This window comes from Peromyscus eremicus, unplaced genomic scaffold (genome assembly GCF_949786415.1).
Source record: "Peromyscus eremicus unplaced genomic scaffold, PerEre_H2_v1 PerEre#2#chr22_unloc_1, whole genome shotgun sequence".
Lineage (NCBI taxonomy): Eukaryota > Metazoa > Chordata > Mammalia > Rodentia > Cricetidae > Peromyscus > Peromyscus eremicus.
In genome coordinates this window covers 5,898,575-5,921,164 of record NW_026734286.1, presented here as the reverse complement: position 1 = coordinate 5,921,164, position 22,590 = coordinate 5,898,575, and the positions used below count along the sequence as shown (strand labels likewise).

The 22,590-nt window shown below is 49.8% G+C and overlaps 1 protein-coding gene and 1 long non-coding RNA gene across 2 annotated transcripts; one reads left to right on the top strand and one right to left on the bottom strand.

The window, feature by feature from the left end:
• Positions 1–2,361: 2,361 nt before the first annotated feature.
• Positions 2,362–22,083, bottom strand: Acer1 (alkaline ceramidase 1). The gene is made up of 6 exons (XM_059251927.1): positions 21,964–22,083; positions 8,319–8,433; positions 8,095–8,236; positions 7,381–7,518; positions 2,769–2,906; positions 2,362–2,530 (listed from the first exon to the last, which is right to left on the bottom strand). Exons 1-6 carry the CDS (start codon positions 22,081–22,083, stop codon positions 2,362–2,364), a joined length of 822 nt encoding a protein of 273 aa, XP_059107910.1.
• On the top strand, positions 7,515–9,915 carry LOC131900626 (uncharacterized). Its single transcript, XR_009376256.1, has 3 exons — positions 7,515–7,953; positions 8,149–8,359; positions 9,497–9,915. It is a non-coding gene; the product is annotated as an uncharacterized LOC131900626 (long non-coding RNA).
• Positions 22,084–22,590: the final 507 nt, after the last annotated feature.

Below are 22,590 nucleotides of genomic sequence, written 5' to 3'. Positions count from 1 at the left end.
GCTGCTTCAGACTCCCACCCTCCCCCTCCCCAGCAGCAATGGCTTGCCTGTCTCTCTTCCCAGGTTGTCCTGAAGCCAAGGGACTGAAGGGGAGCACTCCCACCTCACCACCCACGAGGGATGCCTTTCCACCAGCATGAGTGAGACCCCTACAGCAGCGTTTTCAATCACTCGGTTTTTGCATCACGGATCATTGTCGGTGAGCGTCCATGCAGTTACTGTCTGTCACTGCTACATGTCGGGGTTAGGGGACTCTGTACGTCTGCTGTCTGACAGAGGGGATGGCATCCTATAGGTAGGAGTGTAGCTAGAGTTTTCCTGCCTGGCCCACGGTCAGGACAAATCTCTCTCACCTGCCAGTCCCACAGCCTCAGACCCAACCAAGTAAACACAGAGACTTATTATATTGGTTACAAACTGTATGGCCGTGGCAGGCTTCTTGCTAACTGTTCTTACAGCTTAAATTAATCCATTTCTATAAATCTATACCTTGCCACGTGGCTCGTGGCTTACCGGCATCTTCATCATGGCAGCTGGCAGTGTCTCTCCGACTCAGCCTTCCACTTTCCAGCTTTATTCTCCTCCTTGTCCCGCCTGCACTTCCTGCCTAGCCAATGGCCAATCAGTGTTTTATTTATTGACTAATCAGCAACACATTTGCCATACAGAACATCCCATAGCAGTAGGAGTGAACTGAAAATAAAATCAGGAGAGTTCATTTGTGATTTTTTTTAAATTTTATTTTATGTATGCCAACATTCGCCTGAACGTGTGTCTGCGCACCATGTCTGTGCAGTACCCGTAGAGGCCAGGAGAGGGGGTCGGATCTCCTGGGAATGGAGGTACAGACGGGTTCTGGGGCTCAAACTTAGGTCCTCTGCAAGAGCAGCAGCCAGTGCTCTTAATTGCTGAGCCGATGCCTCCAGCCCCTTATTTATTTACGTCTTTTACTTTTTAAAAATGTTGTCTGTGGTAGTAACGTGGTGTACCACAGCAAGTGTGTGAAGGTCAAAACACAACTTGTAGGAGTTGGTTGTCACCTTCTCTTCTCTCCATGCAAATTCCAGAGGTCAAACTCAGCTCGTCAGACTGGATCGCAAGCCATCTGAGCCACCTCGCCAGCCCACACTTGCAACTTTAATTTACGTAGGTGGATTAAGGGAGGGGAAAAGAGACGGAAGGGGGAGGGATGGATGGATGGTTGAGTGGATGGATGTGGGTGGGTGGGCGGATGGATGGATGGGTGGGTGGGTGAATGGATGTGTGTGGGTGGATGGATGGATGGATGGATGGATGGATGCACGCATGGGTGGGTGAGTGGGTGGGCGGATGGGTGGATGGATGGATGGATGGGTGGATGGATGTGTGTGGGTGGGCAGATGGATGGATGGATGGATGGGTGGGTAGATGGATGGATGGATGCATGCATGGGTGGGTGAGTGGGTGGGCGGATGGGTGGATGGATGGATGGATGGGTGGATGGATGTGTGTGGGTAGATGGATGGATGGATGGATGGGTGGGTGGATGGATGGATGGATGGATGGGTGAATGGATGATAGCTGTGTAGATAGATATTTTCAAGATTATGCCAAACACCTCACACACAGGAGCTAATTATAATCAACAGAAACCCCAGGAGGTAAGAAAATTTTATTTACAGTGTTTGAACATCAACACCAGGAAACGTCACACAAAGTTAGTACTATGGAACGGAAAGTCAGACTTAGGCATTTCTGTCTCTGTACTCTTAGCCACCGTGGGAACCACCTTTGCTCAGCGGCTTTCCCTCTTAGTGCCTAGAATGGTCACCATGCTCCCCTCTCACAACCCTGTTCCGTAATGTCACCCAGGTTGGCCCTCTACTTTCCTCCCTCATGGCTCATGTGTTTGCCACCCTGCTCTGAGTGTACATGGTGGGCCAAAGAGGACAATACATATATATTGTTCTCTAGGATCCTCCTTACTTTCCGAGAACATGGTCATGACCCAAGTTGAATCTGTAACACTCACAAATAGTCCCAGATGTGCAAGATGCTAGACAGCAAGCCTGCTTCGAGCCGGTACTGTATCAGACACATATCTACCCATTCACCCGTCTATGCACCACCACATCAATGGCCGTGGAGAAGCTGTGGTTTCTCAGGCAGAAGGAGGACACGGGCCAGTTATGCAGCACACCAGGCAGCCCCCGCCCCTCAGTCACCAAGCTAGTACTCAGAGCCACAAGGAAGTTTATCTGTGGCACCAGAGCTGGGCAGGGAGCGTGGATGAGGAAGGGAGACGTGACGAGTGTCCCCGCTGAAGTCCTGGTCCTCTGTCCTCAGAGCACAGGATGGTCAGACAGCAGAGACTCCACGGGCTCAGCAGCTCTTGTCGTTGTTCTGGATCTCCACATAGGGTAGCCCGATGAACCAACTATCCCGGGGCCAGTAGTGGACTTTGAGGGTTTCACCTGGCATCTCATACTTGGCATCCACCAGGGCCATAGTCACGATACCATAAGGGAAGGTGAAGCTTATGAGGACATGCCTGTGGGTAAGGGACGGGTGGTGAGAAATGAAGAGATGCCCGGCCCAGTCTTCCTGGATTCTCATAGATACTGAGTAGTATCTATATTTCCAGACTGCTGGGTGTAACCTTGCCCCACCACCTCCAAATCCCAGTATCTGGGTCTTGTTCTTCCCCTCCTATACCCCAGACCTCCACTCCAAGCTCTGGCATCTGATCTCTCACTTGGGGGTCTTGGGATCCAAAAAGGGTGTTTTACCAAATGCTATGCAGGTAGAAGAAGTGAATCCGCTGCCAGAAACTGCAAAGTACACGGTCACTGATCCAGCTTGTCAGCGCGGCAGCCCATAAGATCACAGACATCTCAATCAGATGCCGAAGATCCCCATCGCTGGTCCTGGAGACAAAGAGAATGGCTGGGTTGGGGGTGTGTAGGTGGACAGAAGGATGGATGGATGGATGGATGGATGGATGGATGGATGCATAGATGGGTGAATGAGTGTGTAGATGGATGGATGCATGGGGTAGGTAGATGAGTGGGTGGACGGATGGGTGGGTGGATGGGTGACTATGTGAGTGGATGGGTAGTCATGAAATGGATGGGTGGGTGGATGGTAGATGGAGGACAGGACTGATGGGTGCATTTGCACTAATTCCTCTATCCAAGAGATGTATCTCATAGGTTGGGAGAGGGATGAAGCCGAAGTCATGTTTTCTAGGGAATTGGCTTGCTGTGGGTTAGCTCTGAGGCGTCCCCCAAAGACCCTTGTGTTAGAAGATCTGTCTTCACCGAGCGATAGTGGCGCATGCTTTTAATCCCAGCACTCGGGAGGCAGAGCCAGGCGGATCTCTGTGAGTTCGAGGCCAGCCTGGTCTACAGAGCGAGATCCAGGACAGACACCAAAACTACACAGAGAAACCCTGTCTCGGAAAACAAAAACAAAACAAAACAAAGATCTGCCTTCACCAATACTCTGTAGGGAGGTGATGAAACCTTTCAGAGTTGGGGCCTAGATGTGGTCTTTAGGTCACTTATAATGTGTTCTTGAAGGGGATTGTGGGAACTCCAGTCCCACTGACACAAGTCAATAGGGTCAACCAATCAGTATCCAAACCTCTAAAACAGTCAGCCCAAACAGCAAACAGACAAACAGACAAAAACAATTAGCCCAAACCAGGCACAGAAAGACGCATTGGTCATCCCAGAACCTGGGGGATGACTGAGATTTTGGAGGCAAACCTGAGCTACATAGTGAAGCCCTCTGTCTCTTACTCTCTCCACTGCCTCTCTTTGTGTTCTCTGTCTCTGCCTCCTTCTGTGTCTGTCTGTCTGTCTGTCTGTCTGTCTGTCTCTCTCTCTCTCTCTCTCTCTCTCTCTCTCTCTCTCTCACACACACACACACACACACACACACACACACACACACACACACCATATCTGCCTGTATGTTCCAAGCTTGCTTCAAACTCCTAGGTTAAACTAATCCTCTTGTTCAGCCTCCCAGGTACCTGGGACTATATAGGTCTATGTCCTGTGAGGTCATGTGGGACTAATCTTAACTTGTCATACTGTCTCAGCTATGTTACAATAGCAGCACAAAGCTAACAATGGTGCCTACAGTGTGCTAATAGCTGATACTCACTAAGGTGTGTGTGTGTGTGTGTGTGTGTGTGTGTGTGTGTGTATGACATAGCGCAGTGCATTTTCTGGTGGCCATGTCTTGAGACAACTCAAGACCAGAATTTAGGTTCCCAGTCAGCAGAGTCAAATTCCACTCCCCAGGAGAAAAATATTCTAGAAATGAATTAGAAAGCTTTCCTTTATCAATAGGCACACAGGATATGCCTACTCACCTCATGATAAAGCCATTCACTGGATTCTTTGACTAGTGGCTTCCAGTTGACTTGACCAATGATATCTACATCACTTTGGGTAATGGCTTCCAGTTGACTTGACTAACGGTTTTCCCTTGTGCTGCTCTATGGTTCTTGGCATGGCCAATGGCTTCTAATTGACTTGTAGTTTATAGTATGTGATCTATGCTTGGAATTCCACTTAGGAGTTCTGGATGGCTTGACCTATGGATTTTAGTTAGCTCAACCTATGGTACACAGTCAGTTCAATCTATTTTATGCAGTTGGCTTGATCTATGGGACACAGTCAGTTTGACCTATTGTACACAGTTGGCTTAACCTATGGATTTCAGTCAGCTTGATCTATGGTTTACTGTTGGTTTGACCAATAGTTTCCAGTATGGTGGGCCAGTGATTTCTGCCGGGATTGGCCAATGATTTCCAGTTGGCTTGGCCAATGTGACGTCCCAGCAGGAACTGGAAGGATTGGATCAGGCCCTTGTGCTATGGAGTATTATTTTAAGATGTGTTGCATTTGTTTATGTTGCATTTGTTTAACTCTGTAAAGCTGTGTTACTTTCCTGTCTAGAGCAGCTGGTGGTCTCATAAGGAGCTGAACAGCCAATAGTGAGGTAGGAGAAAGAATAGGTGGGGCTGGCAGGCAGAGAGAATAAATAGAAGGAGAAATCTGGGAGGGAAAGAAGGAGTGAGAAAAGGAGGAGGATGCTAGGGGTCAGCCACCCAGCCACATAGCCACCCAGCCACCCAGCCACACAGCCACACAGCCACACAGCCACACAGCCACACAGCCAGCCATGGAGTAAGAGTGTAGGTAAGATATACAGAAGTAAGAAAAGGAAAAAGCCCAGAGGCAAAAGGTAGACGGGATAATTTAAGTTATGAAAAGCTGGCAAGAAACAAACCAAGCTAAGGCCAGGCATTTATAATTAAGAATAAGCCTCCATGTGTGATTTATTTGGGAGCTAGGTGGTGGGCCCCCCCAAAAGAGCTAAGAGTAAAAAACCAACAACAACATCCCTGTAGAAAGACACTCTCCTTAGCCACCTCCCTACGGCTTCTCAAGCCAACTGTCCCAGCAGCTGGAGGCCAGAGTCTCTGCCAAGGAGGTGCTGGCCCTGAGCATTACTCACTACCAGTTTAGTTGGGTTTAGGTTACATTTTCATTTCGAGACCAGGTCTCACAATGTATCTCAGGCTGCCCTTGAACTCACCATGTAGCCCAGGCCTCACCTCCGACCTCAGGATCCTGTGCTTCCCTGCTTACTTTCCAATTTTGCAATTGCTCCCTCTTGCCCCAACCCCAGTACCCTTGCCTCAGGTCCCCCAACACTCCGAGAGTCCCACCCCTATCACCACAAGGATCCAGCCCCACTCTCAGGAATTTTCTTCACTCTGCCCTTTCTTTTTGTAAACAATCTCTTTTTAAAAAAATGTTTCTCGGGCTGGAGAGATGGCTCAGAGGTTAAGAGCACGGCTTGTTCTTCCAAAGGTCCTGAGTTCAATTCCCAGCAACCACATGGTGGCTCACAACCATCTGTAATGAGATCTGGTGCCCTCTTCTGGCCTGCAGGGATACGTGCAGGCAGAACACTGTATAAATAAATAAATCTTAAAAAAAAAAAATGTTTCTCATTGGCTCTATTGAGTAGCCCTGATGACTGAGGGCCAGCATGAGTCACAAAACATAGTTATCACGGCTCTAGCTCAGCGGTAGAGGGCCTGGCTTGTGTGTAACGGGCCCTGGGTTCAATCCCCAGCACTTGGGGCAAGGGGAAGGGAACTGTAATTATCAAAAAAGTTAAACTCTGCTTTAATACAGGGGCAGGCAAAGGCAAGACGATCTCTGTGAGTTCAAGGCAAGCCTGGCCTACATAGAGAGTTGCAGGGCAGCCAGGACCACACAGGGAGACCCTGTGTCAAAACAGAGAACTAAACAACAAACACATGGAAGGGAACAAACATCTTAAGGGAAAGGAGGACAAACTATGAACTGGAGGTGGCGGCCCACACCTGTATGGCCAGGAGGGAGGACGAACAGGAGTTCAAGGTCCTTCTCTGCTTCACAGCCAGTCCCGGTGCAGTGTGGGTCCATGAAACCCCAAAACTAAAAATTAAAATAAGACAGGCTCTGGGCTACTGAGACTGCTCAACAGGCCGAGGCGCTTGCCGCTAACCTGACAGCCCCAGTTTGAGGGACAGGACCCACACCGCGGAAGGACAGAACTGACTGTCACTGCTTGACACTCCGACCCCCCCACATCGCCGTGATGCGCATAAATAAAAGTGAGTAAATGAATGTATAGCATGTTTTAAGGCAGACTGTTTGCTGGCACACAGACCGCCTTGAAGCCCTTCCTGTTAACGGGTCAACATGGGGAATGGGCGCCCCCTGCAGGAGACCGGAGTCAGGGAACAAGCTCAGAGCACAGAGCACCGGAGAAGAGCACGGGACTCCAAGGGAGAACGGAGGCCCTTCTAGGCAGCTGCAACCACCACTCGCTTTCTAAAAAGCATTAACAATTGCTTTTTTATGGTACTGGTAGTAGAACCCATACACTACTCCCTGTTAAGTACACTTGAGCACCTAGGCCCTCACTGGGATTGTAGGCAGGGCTCTGCCCTGACCACGCCCCCAGCCCCTCACTGGGGATTCTAGGCGGGGCTCCACCCTGACCATGCCCCCAGCCCCTCACTGGGATTCTAGGCGGGGCTCCACCCTGACCACGCCCCCAGCCCCTCACTGGGATTCTAGGCGGGGCTCCGCCCTGACCACGCCCCCAGCACCTCACTGGGGATTCTAGGAGGGGCTCCACCCTGACCACGCCCCCAGACCTCTCACTGGGGGATTCTAGGCAGGGCTCCACCCTGACCACGCCCCCAGCCCCTCACTGGGGGATTCTAGGCAGGGCTCCACCCTGACCACGCCCCCAGCCCCTCACGGGGGGTATTCTAGGTGGGGCTCCACCCTGACCACGCCCCCAGCCCCTAGCACTCACTTCTTGTACTCTTGGTGCACAATGTAGACAATGTGTATGGCGATGCTGTTGAGGGCGTATGCATTGATCGTGGGCTTCACAAACGTCAAAAAGGTGCTGATTATAGTGGTCAGAATCACAAAGCAGCTGAAGTAGTACCTGAGGGAGGGATGGGATGGGCAGGTGTCTCAGGGGTGCTGGAGCATTCAGCGAGGTCACTTTGAGAAGCCAAAATGGATTTGACAAACCAAGAACTCTGGGGAGTCCAGCTGGGCTCAGGAGCAGCCTCTGAGTTTCCTCAGGTCTGCTCAGGAAGGACAGGGTTCAAGAGAACCAAGGGGTACCAGACCAGAGCTAAAGGGAGCCTGAAGTGGGCTGGGAGGATGAAGAGGGAGGCAGAGGCAGGATTCAAGAGGCCTGGTAAGGTCAGGTGAGGGGTTCAGGGAAGCTTGGAGATGGGGAACAGGTATTGCATAGGGATTGTGAGGGTTCCTTGCATGGGTTCCTAGAATTCCCCTCCCCGCAGGTGGCCTAGAATTAGGAAAAGCTCCCCGACTTTTCAGGTGGTAACGGGACAGGTATGTGCAAGCCTAGGTAAGTCATAAAAGATCTTCAGAAAATTCTCGGGTGGCCTGGGGGTAGGAAGGGACTTGAAGTTCTCTCAAATGGTCCCAAGTTGAGGATCTGGGATAAGGGAAGGTCACACGGGGTCCACAGAGGGTGCCCCTGCTCTACCTGCTCCCCTTGGTGAACTTGGGGAAGTAGCAACGGGGCATCCACACGCTGTAGCCACTGGCCAGCAACCACAGGATGGAGATCTCATCCAGCAGCTGCCCCACGAAGCTGAGTGTCATGTGGAAATACATGGAGAACAGACCTGTGGGTAGGCGGAGGCAAGCAGAGGCTGTAAGAGGCACTGTTTCCACAACGCTTCCACAGCTTCGCACACCAGCACATACCTATGACCATGAAGAGGACTGAGACCCCGTAGATGGCCCAGGTACGCTTCTGAGCGTAAGGATGCATGAGGAACATCATGAGTGGTCCAAAGATGAGGAAGAACACATTGCTGAACTGCAGGAGAAGCGAGAACCAAGCTGGTTAGCTGGGAAAAGGGCAGGAGCTCCCATCCACCGAGGGCTCACCCATAGCTGCTCCATCATCTGGGCTATCCAGGAACGAACCAGGATTTGTCCATCACTCAAATGTCAACATCCCAGAACATCTTCCTGACTTTAGTTTTGTTTTTTGAGACAGGGTCACATGATATGACTCTGACTGTCCTGGAACTTGCTATGTTAGACCAGGCTGGCCTCAGACTCAAAGAGGTCAACCTGCCTCTGCCTCCCGAGTAGTGGGATTAAAGGTGTGTGCCAGCCCTCACCTCATTTAAAAAAATGTTATTCATTAGTATTACTGGTCTTTAATCCTAGCACTCAGGAGGCAGAAACAGGTTGATCTCTGTGAATTCAAAGCCAGCCAAATTCATCTACATAGAGAATTCCAGGTAGCCAGGGCTACACAGTGAGACTCTGTCTCAAAAAACAAACAAACAAAATCATCATTGTTACTAATGAAATCCTGAACCTTTAATGGACTATTAGGAAAGAGCTCCACCCTGACCACATCCCCAGCCCCTTACTGGGAGATTCTAGGCAGGGGCTCCACCCCGACCATGCCCCCCAGCCCCTCACTAGGGGGTTCTAGGCAGAGGCTCTTCCTCTAAGCCAGTTCATTGACTCCCCCTGATCCAGGCTATCCTTGGGCCATCAATAGCTCCTTCATTCCATCCATTATTCTGTTGGTTCTTTCATTTGCTTGGTGAGGGAAGCACTGAGGACCCACTAAACCTTTTGCATATGTTCTCCCCCACTTTCCTCTTAGAGAGAAATTCTAAATTTGTGGGCTCTGTAGTTGTGGATTAAAAATATTCAGGACAGGCATGGTGGCTCATGCCTTTAATCCCAGCACTCAGGAGGCAGAGGCAGGTGGATCTCCGAGTTTGAGGCCAGCCTCGTCTACAGAGCGAATTCCAGACATGCCAGGGCTACACAGTGAGACCCTGTTTCAAAAACCAAAATATATACATGCATTTAGGAAATGTTCAATGTGGTGATACATGCCTGTAATCTCACAGATCTGGAGGCTGAGGCAGGAGGACTGCCAGGAGTTCCAAGTCATCCTGGGCTACAGTGTAAGACCCTGTCATGGTGTAAGATCCTGTCTCCAACAGAGAGACAAGCAGATGCAGCAATACCTGTGCACAACATCTGTCCTGTCTAAGGAGAAGGTTATCTAAAGACTATTTAAAGACTATGGGGAATTGCACAGGCTCTAAACTAACATTACACCATTGTATAAAAGGGACCTGAAGGCCTGCAAGAGGGCTCAGCAGGTAAAGGTGCTTGCTGCCAAGCCTGATGACCTGAATCAGATTCCTGGAACCCACTCAGTGAAGGAACAACTGACTCCCACAGACTGTCATCTGATGCTCCCACCAGCATGCATTCCCTACTACAAAGCCTGAGAGCCAAAATAAACTCTTTCTTAAATTGCTTTTGTGAAGTATTTTGCTATGACAGGTAACCACACAAGTTCTCCACAACCATCCTCCCTTCTTCCCTCTTAGGTAAACAGTGAGGTGCCTCGGTCATGTACAAGGTAAATCCTAGAGACTAATAACACCTTAGCCATACTGATCTGAGTCTCTGATTTCTTCTGTTGTAGCAAAAGTACTTGTCAGGCTCCCTTGCAGCTACACACAGCCATGTGACTTGATTTTGGCCAATGAGATGCAGGTATAACCATTGCTTCCAGGTTGTGTTTCTAAAGGTAAAGGAGTTACCTCCCCTCCACTTCCCTCTTTTTCCCTTCTCTTCTGTTTCCTCTCTCTTTACTTCCTTCCTTTCTTTGTGGGACAGGGTCTCACTGGGCAGCAAAGCAAGCCTTCCAACTTATCCTCCTGAATGCAGATGTTACAGATGCACACCACCATATGAGCAGGAATGACAGAGTAGAAAGGTAGAAACGGGCCGGGCGGTGGTGGCACATGCCTTTAATCCCAGCACTCGGGAGGCAGAGCCAGGCAGATCTCTGTGAGTTCGAGGCCAACCTGGACTACCAAGTGAGTTTCAGGAAAGGTGCAAAGCTACACAGAGAAACCCTGTCTCAAAAAAAAAAAAAAAAGAAAGAAAGAAAGAAAGAAAGAAAAGAAAAAGGTAGAAACGGGCTGTCAAGAGGGCTGAGTGGGTGAAGGTGCTTGCCACCAAGGCTGTCCGATGTGGGATGTCCTTCTGTATGCTGCAAATAGGTGTTGCTTTTATTGGTTGATGAATAAAGCTGCTTTGGCCTATGGCAGGGCAGAATATAGCTAGGTGGGAAAGCCAAACAATACAGGGAGAAAGAAGGGCAGAGTCGAGGGAGACACCAGCCAGCTGCCAGAGGAGCAAGATGTATTAGAACAGAGGTAAAGCCACGAGACATGTGGGAGAACATAGATTAATAGAAATGAATTAATTTAAGTTGTAAGAGCTAGTTAGTAATAAGCCTGAGCAATAGGCCAAACAGTGTGTAATTAATATTAAGCCTCTGAGTGATTATTTTAAAAGTGGCTATGGGACTGGACAGGACAGAAAAAAACTCTGATTACAACTGTCTACCTAGGTTCCATCCCCAGGACCCCACATGATAGAAGAAGAAAACTGACTCGTGAAAGCAGTCCTCTGGCCTCCATATTTCATGCTGTGGTGCATGCAAATGTGCACACGCGTAAATTAATAAAGAAGGAATCAAGCAGTGTTTTTGTTTTGTTTTCCTTAGTGCAATGAAACAGCTCAGCATAACCTTGAACTCGTGATCCTTCTGCCTCCATCCCACAAGTGCCAGGATGGAAGGTGGATCCACCACGCCTGGCTGAACCAAGCAATTTGATGGCGTTTTTGAATCACAAAAAACCTTCGGTTCTAGAACCATCTACTTAAGGCTGGAGAGATGGCTCGTCAGTTAAGAGCACAGCTTCAAGAGACTTTTGTCCTCGCACTCACATGGCGACTCACATCTGTGAGTCACATCTGTGACTCCAGTTCCAGGGGATCTGATGCCCTCTTCTGGGCTCTATGGGTACTGCATGCACAAGGTGCACGTAGCATACATGCAGACAAAACACTCATACATATAAAACAAAATAAATAAATCGACAAAATCTAGAACTATCAAGCCGGGCGGTGGTGGCGGTGGTGGCGGTGGTGGCGCACAACTTTAATCCCAGCACTCAGGAGGCAGAACCAGGCGGATCTCTTTGAGTTTGAGGCCAGCCTGGGCTACAGAGTGAAATTCAGAATAGGCACCAAAACTACACAGAGAAACCCTGTCTCGAAAAACCAAAATAAATAAATAAATAAATAAATAAATAAATAAATAAATAAATAAATAAATAAATAAATAAATAAATAAATAAATCTAGAACTATCTACTTCTAGACCACATTGGAGTTGTGTGTTCCATGCCTTCCTCCATCCCTCTCTGCCTTCCTGTGGTGAACCAGAGTGTCTCACTGAACCTCTCCATTTCTGCTGGGCCCATAAACTCTCAAGATCCACCAGTCTCCACTCTCCCAGTGCTGGGGTCTCGTGCATGCTCAGATATACCCTGCTGATTATGCAAGTGCTGTGGATTTGAATTCAGGCCCACATGCTTGAAGAGCATGCTTATCCCCTGTGCCGCCTCTGCAGCCCCTGGATGGGTCACAGTTAACAGGAATAGGTGCCAAATCCTGCACAGCCTAGTACTGGGAACTTGACTGGAGGCATGAGGAAATCAAGACAAGACAGACACACAGACACCTACAGAAAAGCTGGGATCAGGTGGGCCATGCCCTCTGATGGAGATGTACTAGCAACAGCCAAGATACTCAAAGCATTTATTTCATTTGTCGGAATGGAGGAGGCAGGCTCCTGATACATGGCTGAGCATCGTGGTTTACTATTTCCCGTGGAAGTCTCTGTAAGGGAGCCGTTCCAGGCTGTGGAGATCTCTGAGGAGGGAGCTAAGGTTGGCTGTTTTTGCACACACTATCAACACCCACACTCAGACCAGCGGAGGACCTTGCCAGTTCCCTGAGTCTCACCCCAGAAGGCTTTGCCATTCCCTTGGGTGTGAGGCATTGGGGTCTTTGATACAGCTGTGGTCATGTCAAATGCACACATTCACTCAGAGCTTCCTCTGATCCCCGTGCTTAGGGTCTAAGTGGCATGGGTTTTAATCCTTGCTCCCTTGTTCAATAACCGTGAAGCTCTGGAATGGTTCTCCTGCACCACATCTGACCTGTGAAATAGGCACAATCACCCTTAGCATTGCTGACCCAAAGGCCCCAGGACTTACTGTCCTCTGTGGCTACAGTTTCTGTCAGGTTAAGAGCACTGGCTGCTCTCCCAGAGGACCCAGGTTCAATTCCTGGCACCTGCATGACAGCTCACACCTGTCAGTAACTCCAGTTCCAAGGGATTCAACACCCTCCCCTCACACAGACACACATGTGAGCAAAACAGCAGCGAACATAAATTTAAAAATAAAATAAATACTAAAAGGAAAAGAAGACCTGCCGGGCGTGGAGCTGGCCTGTAATCCAGCTACTCCAGAAGCCAAGACAGAAGAAATCAAGGTGAAGGGGTGGCCTTGGGGGCCCCAGAGACAGTTTAGTGGGTGAACTCAGGTCATGAGGACTTGAGTTCAAATCCTCAGAACCCATGCAATCCTAGACTCAGCAGCTGGAATCCTGGTCTCTTATGGAGTGGCGAGAGACAGACTGGAGAACCACCAGAAGCGTACCAGCTCGGTGTGGGCGACTCAGCAGCACACAACAAAGACAGGCATCTCTAAGGAGGTGGACAGCAAGGACAGGCACCCAGGGCTGGCCCTTGACCTGCACACACGTGCCATGGTGCATGTGTTCCACATCCACACACACGAGTGCACACACATTCACAAATACATATATTCTCCAGTGTCTATAGGTGACCCGTGACACAGACATCAGGCCAGTGTGATGGCTGAGCAGGTAAAGGCGCTTGCAGCCAAGCCTGATGACCTGAGTTTGATCTCTGGAGCCCAGATGGTGGAAGGTGAGAAGCAACTCCCAAAAGCTGCCCTCTGACGGCCACATGCACACCATGGCATGTGCACACACACGTGCACACACACACACACACACACACACACACACACAAATCAATACATTTTATTTTAAAATAATAATTTAAAATTTTTAAAAGTACATCCATACTCATGCAAGCAAGTGGGTCATGAGATAAGAGAAAAATGATCTGAAAATGAAGACGACTGGTTGGGAAGAGGAGGAGGACCCACAGGAGTGGAAGTGGGCAGGAGAGGATGAAGGGGGCTGAGGTCAGGCCATGCTGTGTACATGTATGAAAGTGTTACAGTGGAACCCATTACGACAGATGATTGACATCTGCTACCAAAAAAAACAAGGCTGAGACATTATGCAGAGAGGGAGAAAGAGAGGGAGAGAGAGAGGGAGAGAGGGAGGGAGGGAGAGAGAGAGAGAGAGAGAGAGAGAAAGAGAGAGAGAGAGAAACCTTAGAACACACAGCTCTAAATGAGATGTCTTTATCAAGTCCTTTCCCCTCAGAACTCAGGGAACCCATGGAAGAGGAGGCAGAAAAGGTGAGAGCCAGGGGTGATGGAGGACACCAGAAGAGCAAGGCCCTCTGAATCAACTGAGGAGGCCTTATATGAACTCAAGCCCAGGACCTGCTCAGGTCTGCACCAGGTCCTCTGCACACATGTTATGGCTGTTAGCTTAGTGTTTTTACAAGGCTCCTGAGTGCGTGAATAAGCAGGTCTCTGACTCTTGTGTCTGCTCTTGGGCTCTTCTCTTTCTGTCGGTTTGTCTTGTCTAACTTCTTGTGACAGTTTTTGTTTTTATCTTTTTGTTTGTTTGATTGTTTTGTTTTGTTTCTTCAAGAGAAAGTTTCTCTGTGTAGCCCTGGCTGTCCTGGAACTTGCTATGTAGACCAGGCTGGCCTCAAACTCGGTGCCACAACCTCTGTTTTTTGTTTTTTGATTTTTGAGAAAGAACTTAAAGTTGGATGAGTAGGAAGGGGGAGAGGATCTGGAAGAACATGGGGGAGGGGAAGAGCATAATCAAAATATATTTAAATTTAAAAATTATTTTAAATAATAATTTAAAAAAAAGACTGAGTGTGGTAGAGCACCACTTTAGTCCCAGCCTGAGAGGCAGAAGCAGGCAGATCCCTGTGAGGCAGCCAGGATTACAGGCCAGTTTCACATCAGTCTGCTTTCTCTGCTGTGATGAATAAATACCGTAACTGAAAGCAGCCTGGAGTGTAGATAGCTTATTTCATCGTCACAGATCATCATGAAGGGACATCGGGACAGGACCTCTAGACAGGAACCTGGAGGCAGGAGCTGATGCAGAGGCCGTGGAGGGGTGCTGCTGACTGGCTTGCTCCCCATGGCTTGCTCAGCCTGCTTTCTTATAGAACCCAGGACCATCAGCCCAGGGATGGCACCACCCACAATGGGCTGGAGCTTCCCCATCAATCTTCAACCAAGACAAAACCCCACAGCTTGCTCACAGATTAATCTGAGGGAGGAATTGTCTCAATTGGAGTTCCATCTTCACAGATGACCCTAGCTTGTGACAAACTGATAAACTAACAAACACAGCTATAATGACTTTGTCATTAAAAAACAAAAGAGGGCCGGGCGGTGGTGGCGCACGCCTTTAATCTCAGCACTCGGGAGGCAGAGGCAGGCGGATCTCTGTGAGTTCGAGGCCAGCCTGGGCTACCAAGTGAGTTCCAGGAAAGGCGCAAAGCTACACAGAGAAACCCTGTCTCGAAAAACCAAAAAAAAAAAAAAAAAAAAAAAACCAAAAAAAAAAAAAAAAAAACCAAAAAAAAAAAAAAAAAAAAACAAAAGAGAAGGAAAAAAGACCCCAAGAAAATAAAAGCATCTTGGACTACATAACAAGACCCTGTCTCAAAATAGAAGTTGGAAAGAAGACTTCAGGGAATGCTCAGAGGTGGAGTCTCTGCCTAGAATCCCCTAGGGAGGGGCTGGGGGCGTGGTCAGGGGGAATCGCTGTTGTTTGTTTTTGCTCTTTTGGGGGGCCCACCACCCAACTCCCAAATAAACCACACATGGAGGCTAATTCTTAATTATAAATGCCTGGCCTTAGCTTGGCTTGTTTCTTGCCAGCTTTTCTTAACTTAAATGATCCCATCTACCTTTTGCCTCTGGGCTTTTCCTGGTCTCTTACTTCTGTAAATCTTACTTTTACTCAGTGGCTGGCTGTGTAGCTGGGTGGCTGATGCCTGGAGTCCTCCTCCTTCTCTCGCTCCTAGATCTTTCTTCTCCCAGATTTCTCCTTCTATTTATCCTCTCTGCCTGCCAGCCCTGCCTATCCTTTCTCCTGCCTTGTTACTGGCTGTTCAGTTCTTTAATAGAGCATCAGTGTTTTAGACAGTCACAGTAACACAGCTTCACAGAGTTAAACAAATGCAACATAAACAAAAGTAACACATCTTAAAATAACATTCCCCAACAGAGCACCATCTAGAATCCTCCAGTGAGGGGCTGGGGGCATGGTCATAGAGGAGCCCCTGCCTAGAATCCTCCAGTGAGGGGCTGGGGGTGTGGTCAGGGTGGAGCCCCACAGTGAGGGCCTGGGGGCAGGGGCAGGGGGGCAGCCCTGCCTAGAATCCTCACGTGAGGAGACCAGGTATGTTGTTCAGGCTACAGCCCTTGGCTTTGAAGAGGTTATAGTTTTCATATCCAGTACTGTAAACCAATAAAAAATCACTATAACAAATCCCACTTACATATCATTGTGCATTTGGAGGAGGCAGGGAGAGGTGCTAGGGAGAACCTGTTAGGTCTACTGAGTCAGGGACTGTCTCCAGGAGTCACCTTGACACCCTTTATCCCACATTCCGGTTCCCACAGAGGGCACCTGACATCTACAACACCCCCGCTCCCCCTACAGCATTACTTGCTCCCATTTTTTACCTGCCTGGGGTTGTGGGTTGGGGCGGAGTACCTGGAGGCAGTGCCTGTTTTAGGACAAGACTTACCTGTAGGAATTACCATCGGCGTGGTGGTTTAACAATCATTACGCACCCTCCCAGCCCAGTAGTTAAGCAAGAAGGGCTGTGAATCAGGTTCCCGTGCAGTTTTCTGTTCTGTGACCCTGGGAAAGTAACTAAGTCTCTCTGAGCCTTTGTCTCCCTCTTGTTAGAATGTGGGAAGAGTCTCTCATCTCAGGACTCAGAGACTGAGGCTAGAGGATTACCAGTTCCAGGCCAGCTTGGGTTCAGACTCTAATAACCCACTTTAAAAAGCCAGGCAGGGAGCTGGAGAGATGGCTCAGAGGTTAAGAGCATTGGCTGCTCTTCCAGAGGTCTCGAGTTCAATTCCCAGCAACCACGTGGTGGCTTGAGATGAGAGCTTGTGCCCTCTTCTGACATAAAGGTGTACATACAGACAGAACACTGTATACATAATAAATCAATCTTGAGAGAAAAAAAAAAAAGCCAGGTAGGGGGCTGGAGAGATGGCTAAAGGGTTAGAGCACTGGCCATTCTCCCAGAGGACCCAGGTTCGATTCCCAGTACAAGGTGATCAGGGAGTGGTGGAGCACATCTTTAGTCTCAGCACTTGGGAGGCACAGGCAGGCACATCTCTATGAGTTCAGGGCCAGCCTGATCTACAGATCGAGTTCCAGGACAGCCAGAACTACATAATGAGACCTTAATAAATAAATAACAAGATGGACTTCACCTGACGTTGATTTCTGGCTTACACATGCACACACATGAATACACACACACACACACACACACACACACACACACACACACACACACACACGAGCCCCAGAGAAGCCTGACTCCATGGGCTGGGGCAGACACCCTTCACTAGTAATCTGTACTCCTGGCCTCTTCTCTGGGTGTACCCACCTCCACGTTTGTCTGTTTGTCTGTTTGTCTGAACTAACCTGTATTCAGTTGTTTTTGCTCCGACAGTGAATAAACGGGAACACAGAGGCTGCAGACAGAGACCAGAGAGGCCTGGACCTCCATCCTTGGTACACAGCATTCAGGGAAGAGCCAGAGGTGGCCAGCAGTGAGCTGGCTCAGAGGAGGACACGGGAGAGTATGGTGGATGGCAGCCCACAGCCCCTTCCACATGTCCCCTGCCCTGGTCTCCAGCCCCCGCCTCCCTGTACTTGCTTGGGTTGTGTGTTCTGTATCTTCACAGTCCCTTGGGGCTGGAGAGAGGACGTGTCAGCAATTAGGAGCACTTGCTGCACTTGTAGGACCCAAGTTTGGTTCCCAGCTCCCACATCAGACAGCTCACAAGTGCCTGTAAGTCCAGCACCAGGCGGCCAGTGCCTTTTTCTCAAGGCTCCTGGATACATATAGCACACACTCACACTCACACAGACACACACACACACAGACACACACACACACACACACACACGCAGAAAAGTACAGAAATACAGTCCCTGGGCGCCTGGGAGCTCCCCTGAGCATTCAGCAAACCCAAAGTCAGCAGGCCCATGCAAACAGGTGCAAACTGCTGTGACTCCCAAGGTCACCCTCCGTCCCACTGAAGCCAGCTCTTCCCCACTCTTGACCTCTGGGCCTCCCCACAGTTCCTCCTTGGCTCTTTCAGCTGGTGTCCGTACGTCACCCAGGTACTCCAGCTGCTGCCATGCTGTGCCGCAGGGTCCACAGCTCCCCCACGATCTCTGATAAGGTGTGCATCCCCTCAGCCAGCTGCTTCTGGTTTGGCCCTGGTTCCGTCTCCATACGACCTGGTCCAGCTTCTTCAACGTTACCAGCCATTTCCCAACAGGTTTGCTTTCCTACGCCACAGCCTTAACGCCACCATTTCTAGTACCCCGCATCCTCCTTCCTCAGTTAGCAATCAGACACCTCGTACCTTGGCCACACACTCAGCTTCTGTGTATTGTTTCTTCTCCTTGTTCCAAGACACACACACACACACACACACACACACACACACACACACACACAATTAAAGTGTGACTAACAGTGCTCTTGCAAAGGACCTGAGTTTCGCTCCCAGCATGAGTGTCAGGCAGCTGATGACCGTAAGTCCAGCTCTGGAGGATCAGACACCCCTGGCTTCCAAGGGCACCCACACTCACATGCACATACCGCCCCCACACACATGTATACATAATTAAGAATTCTTTTAGTTTTTTGTTACTTGGAGAAAGCGTGTTTCTTTACATAGCCTTGGCTGTCCTGGAACTCCCTATGTAAACCAGGCTGGCCTTGAACTCACAGAGATTTTCACCTGCCTCTGTTTATGGAGTGCTGGGATTAAAAGCTTGGTTACCATTCCTAACCAAAATAAGTCTTCCCAAAATGCAATTTAAAAGTTTCTTTAGCAGGCATGGTGGTACATTCCTTTAATTCTGGCACTCTGTATGTAGAGGCAGGCGGTTCTTGGTGAATATGAGGCCAGCCTGGTCTACATAATATGTTTCAGGACAGTCAGTGCTATGTATAGTGACCTTGTCTAAAAAACATTATTAAGAATAGACAAGAAAGCAGGCAGTGGTGGCGCATGCCTTTAATTCCAGCACTCGGGAGGCAGAGCCAGGCGGATCTCTGTGAGTTCAAGGCCAGCCTGGTCTACAGAGTGAGTTCCAGGACAGCTAGGACTATAAAGAGAACTATGTCTTGAAAATAAACAAACTTATCTCTCCCTTTTTTACAGGGTCTTCAGCAGGGCAGACTGGCCTCTAACTTGCCAAGTAGCTGAGGTGACACTGGGGATAATCCTCCTGCCTCAGTCTCTGGGGTGCTGGAATGATTGGTGCACACCATGGTTGGTTTTCCTTCCTTCCTTCCTCTCCCTTCAGTTTCCACCCTGTCCTGTTGGCAGCCTCACACTGTAGCCCAGGCTAGTTTGGAAGTCACCACGCAGGCCAGAGGCAGGCAATATCTCCCTGCCTCACCTTGCTGAGGTTGGCAGGCTGGGCCACCACCATGCCCTCAGCTACTGCCAATAAAGTTTTATTGGCTTACAACCTTATCCAGGTTAATTTACATATTCCCCAGGGCTCTCTGCCTTGGTGCAGTAGAAGTAAACTCTGGAAAAAGACCCAGTTCAGGGCTGGAAAGATGGCTCAGCAGTTAAGAGCACTGACTGCTCTTCCAGAGGACCCAGGTTCAATTCTCAGCACCCACATGGCAGCTCATAACTGTCTGTAACTCCAGTTTCAAGGGATCTAGCACCTTCAGACAGACATACATGCAGGCAAAACACAAATGCACATGAGAAAAAAAAAAAAAGACCCAGTTCACACACAGCCAGAAACTCTCACCAGTTAGGTCTGGTCCTCAGACCTCCACACAGGTGAGCGCCCACACACAGAATAAGTTGATAAATAAAATGCACTTGGGGGGTTGAGGTCGGGCGGGGTGAGGGTCTCAAGCCCCAAACAAAATGAAAGAACAAAAGCCAAACGGATTCATGCTGAGGGAAGTTTCACTCTCATTTTGTGAAACACACGGACTGCGCGTGCAAATGTCCCAGTGGCTGAGGATGTGAAGTCTCTCTCTCTCTCCTGGGCTGTGTGGCGACCCTCCAGGTGTGATGGGCACTGCTGCCGACTAGGGCTACTGGGGAGGGGTCGGGGGTAGGCACGATGGACACTTGGGGATGAGAGGCAGAGCCACAGCCAAACCTGACTCAATACTCTCTAGGCATCTTTTATAGGCGGACCCATCATAGTGGACTGAGCCGGCCAGAGAATTTTCTGGATCATAAGGGCTTCCTCGCCAGGCGGTGGTGGCGCACGCCTTTAATCCCAGCACTTGGGAGGCAGAGGCAGGTGGATCTTTGTGAGTTCGAGGCCAGCCTGGTCTACAGAGCGAGATCCAGGACAGGCACCAAAACTACACAGAGAAACCCTGTCTCGGAAAACCAAAAAAAAATAAAAATAAAAAAAATAATAAGGGCTTCCTTGAAATCACAAAGAGAGAAACCCAGTCCTCTCTGGCCTCTCCCAAATGGTAGTTTCAAACTAGTCCAATAACCAGATGGAAACTGAGGACCATAGACGGACCACACAGAAACCAGACGCTCACTGGGGGATTCTAAGTGGGGGCTCCACCCTGACCACGCCCCCAGCCCCTCACTGGGGGATTCTAGGCGGGGCTCCACCCTGACCACGCCCCCAGCCCCTCACTCGGGGATTCTAGGAGGGGCTCCACTCTGACCACGCCCCCAGCCCCTCACTGGGGGATTCTAGGTGGGGCAGAGGTGAGATGACAACCTTCTCGCCTTTCAGCATGTCAGGTTGTTGGCAATCGCCTTTATCCCTTGAGTCATCTCACCAGCCCCTCCTGCATTTTTATTGCAAGGAAACACACTCACACACACCCACACACATACACACACATATGCACACACGCGCATGCCGAGACACACACATGCACACACACAAGTGTGTCTTGGATCTACCAAGCTGAAGCTCAAAGTCTGGCTTTAAGTAGGAGGCTCATTCCTAACCTAGCTCCGTCCCCTGAAGTACCTGCTGCACAACGAGACACCCCTGTTGGCGTCTCTCTGTCTCCCCATGAGGCTGTGTGGATCAGATGAGATTGTGGAGGTGAAAGGTCCCTACCATGTGCACAGAGCAAGCACTGAGTAAAAGCTAGCGTTGGGTGTGGTGGGTGTGAGCTTCCAGTCCCAGCGTTCAGATCCAAACGCCATGGGACACGCATGGCAGCAAGCTTGGGCTGCATGTTCCAGAACCTGTCTCCAGAAAAGGGAAGTGCTGATGCTTCCCACGGCTGAGCAACTCTGTTCCAGGCAGTGACAGCAAGCTCAAGTAGCCTCTTCTACCTGCCTGCATCCTTCAAGTTTCTCCAACACCGTCCTCGTGTGTGAAGTACCGAGAGTTGAGTACTCCCTGTGTTGCGGTACATCAGGTACAGGAAGATAAAAATTGGAGTGGTTCAAACAGGATCATGAAAGGGGAAAGTGGGATGCATTCATCATCCTTGGCTGGGGGATTGCAGGTAAAAGGACAGGCATCCAGCCAGGCGGTGGTGGTGCATGACTTTAATCCTAGCACTTGGGAGGCAGAGGCAGGTGTATCTCTGAGTTCAAGGCCAGCCTGAGCTACAGAGTGAGTTCCAGGACAGGCGCCAAAGCTACACAGAGAAACCCTGTCTCGGTAAAAAAAAAAAAAAAAAAAAAAAAAATGGACAGGCATCCTTACTTCCTCCAGACAACCTCACTGACTCAAAGAGCCTCCTCTGGGAGTCCTAAAGGCTGCCATTGCACCCACCATCACAGCACCATCAGAAATTAGTCTAAAAACCTGCCATTGATCTCAGTTCTACATGAAGGTGGATGAATGAATGAATACAAGCTGATCCGCTTGGCCACACACAGAGACAGCCAACTGCTCAAACGAGATTCCCTGTGGAGGTACTGTGTCTTAATCCAGCATTTTGTAAACCTACTTCATCCCACCCTTCCCAGAGCCCCTGCCCAGGCCCTCACCGTATTGTAGAACTCAGCCACCAGCTCTGAGTGCTGGAAATTGCTCTCGCACCAATCCACCTCAGAGCTCTGGTAGGCAAAGACGCTGGGCATCTTTGCTCTGCTCTGGTGCTGATGCATGTGTCCTGTGCCTGGCAGAGGCACACCAGATGAGTGAGCGAGCCTAGGAATGCCCAGCCCAGGCGAGGTGGGGACAGAACAGCTCAGGGCCCCCGGAGCAGGCTAAGAGGAAAAACCTGCTGGGCGGCTCCCCTATTGCACCAGATAGCCTGGCAGATGTGCACGGTAGGGCACCGAGGCCGCCCTGGGCAGCGGCGGAGAGGGTGGTGCTGTTTGGGTGACAATAAGAAGGGAGGAGGCCACCCAAGCTGGCACTTGAGGAGCAAGACGTGAGGGGAGTGACTGCTTTAACCCTGGGGCTGGACAGAGCAGCGCCCAGTGGGTAGAGTGCTCTGCTAACCCATGCAAAGCTCCGAGGTCTACCCCAGCACCCACAGAACCAGCTGTGGTGGAGACACTTGTCATCCCCAAAGCTCAGTAGCAGAGGCAGGAGGATGGGGAGTTTAAGGCTGGGCTAGGCTTTGGAGACCTGGTCTCCAAAGAAAAGGTAAAAAATCCCTCTGGGGC

Coding starts and splice junctions, on each gene's coding strand:
- Acer1 (XM_059251927.1), bottom strand. CDS start 22,083: ATGCATCAGCACCAGAGCAGAGCAAAGATGCCCAGCGTCTTTGCCTAC. Junction 8,434..21,963: donor TGGCTGAGTTCTACAATACG/GTGAGGGCCTGG, acceptor CTTCTCCTGCAG/TTCAGCAATGTGTTCTTCCT. Junction 8,237..8,318: donor AGTCCTCTTCATGGTCATAG/GTATGTGCTGGT, acceptor GCCTACCCACAG/GTCTGTTCTCCATGTATTTC.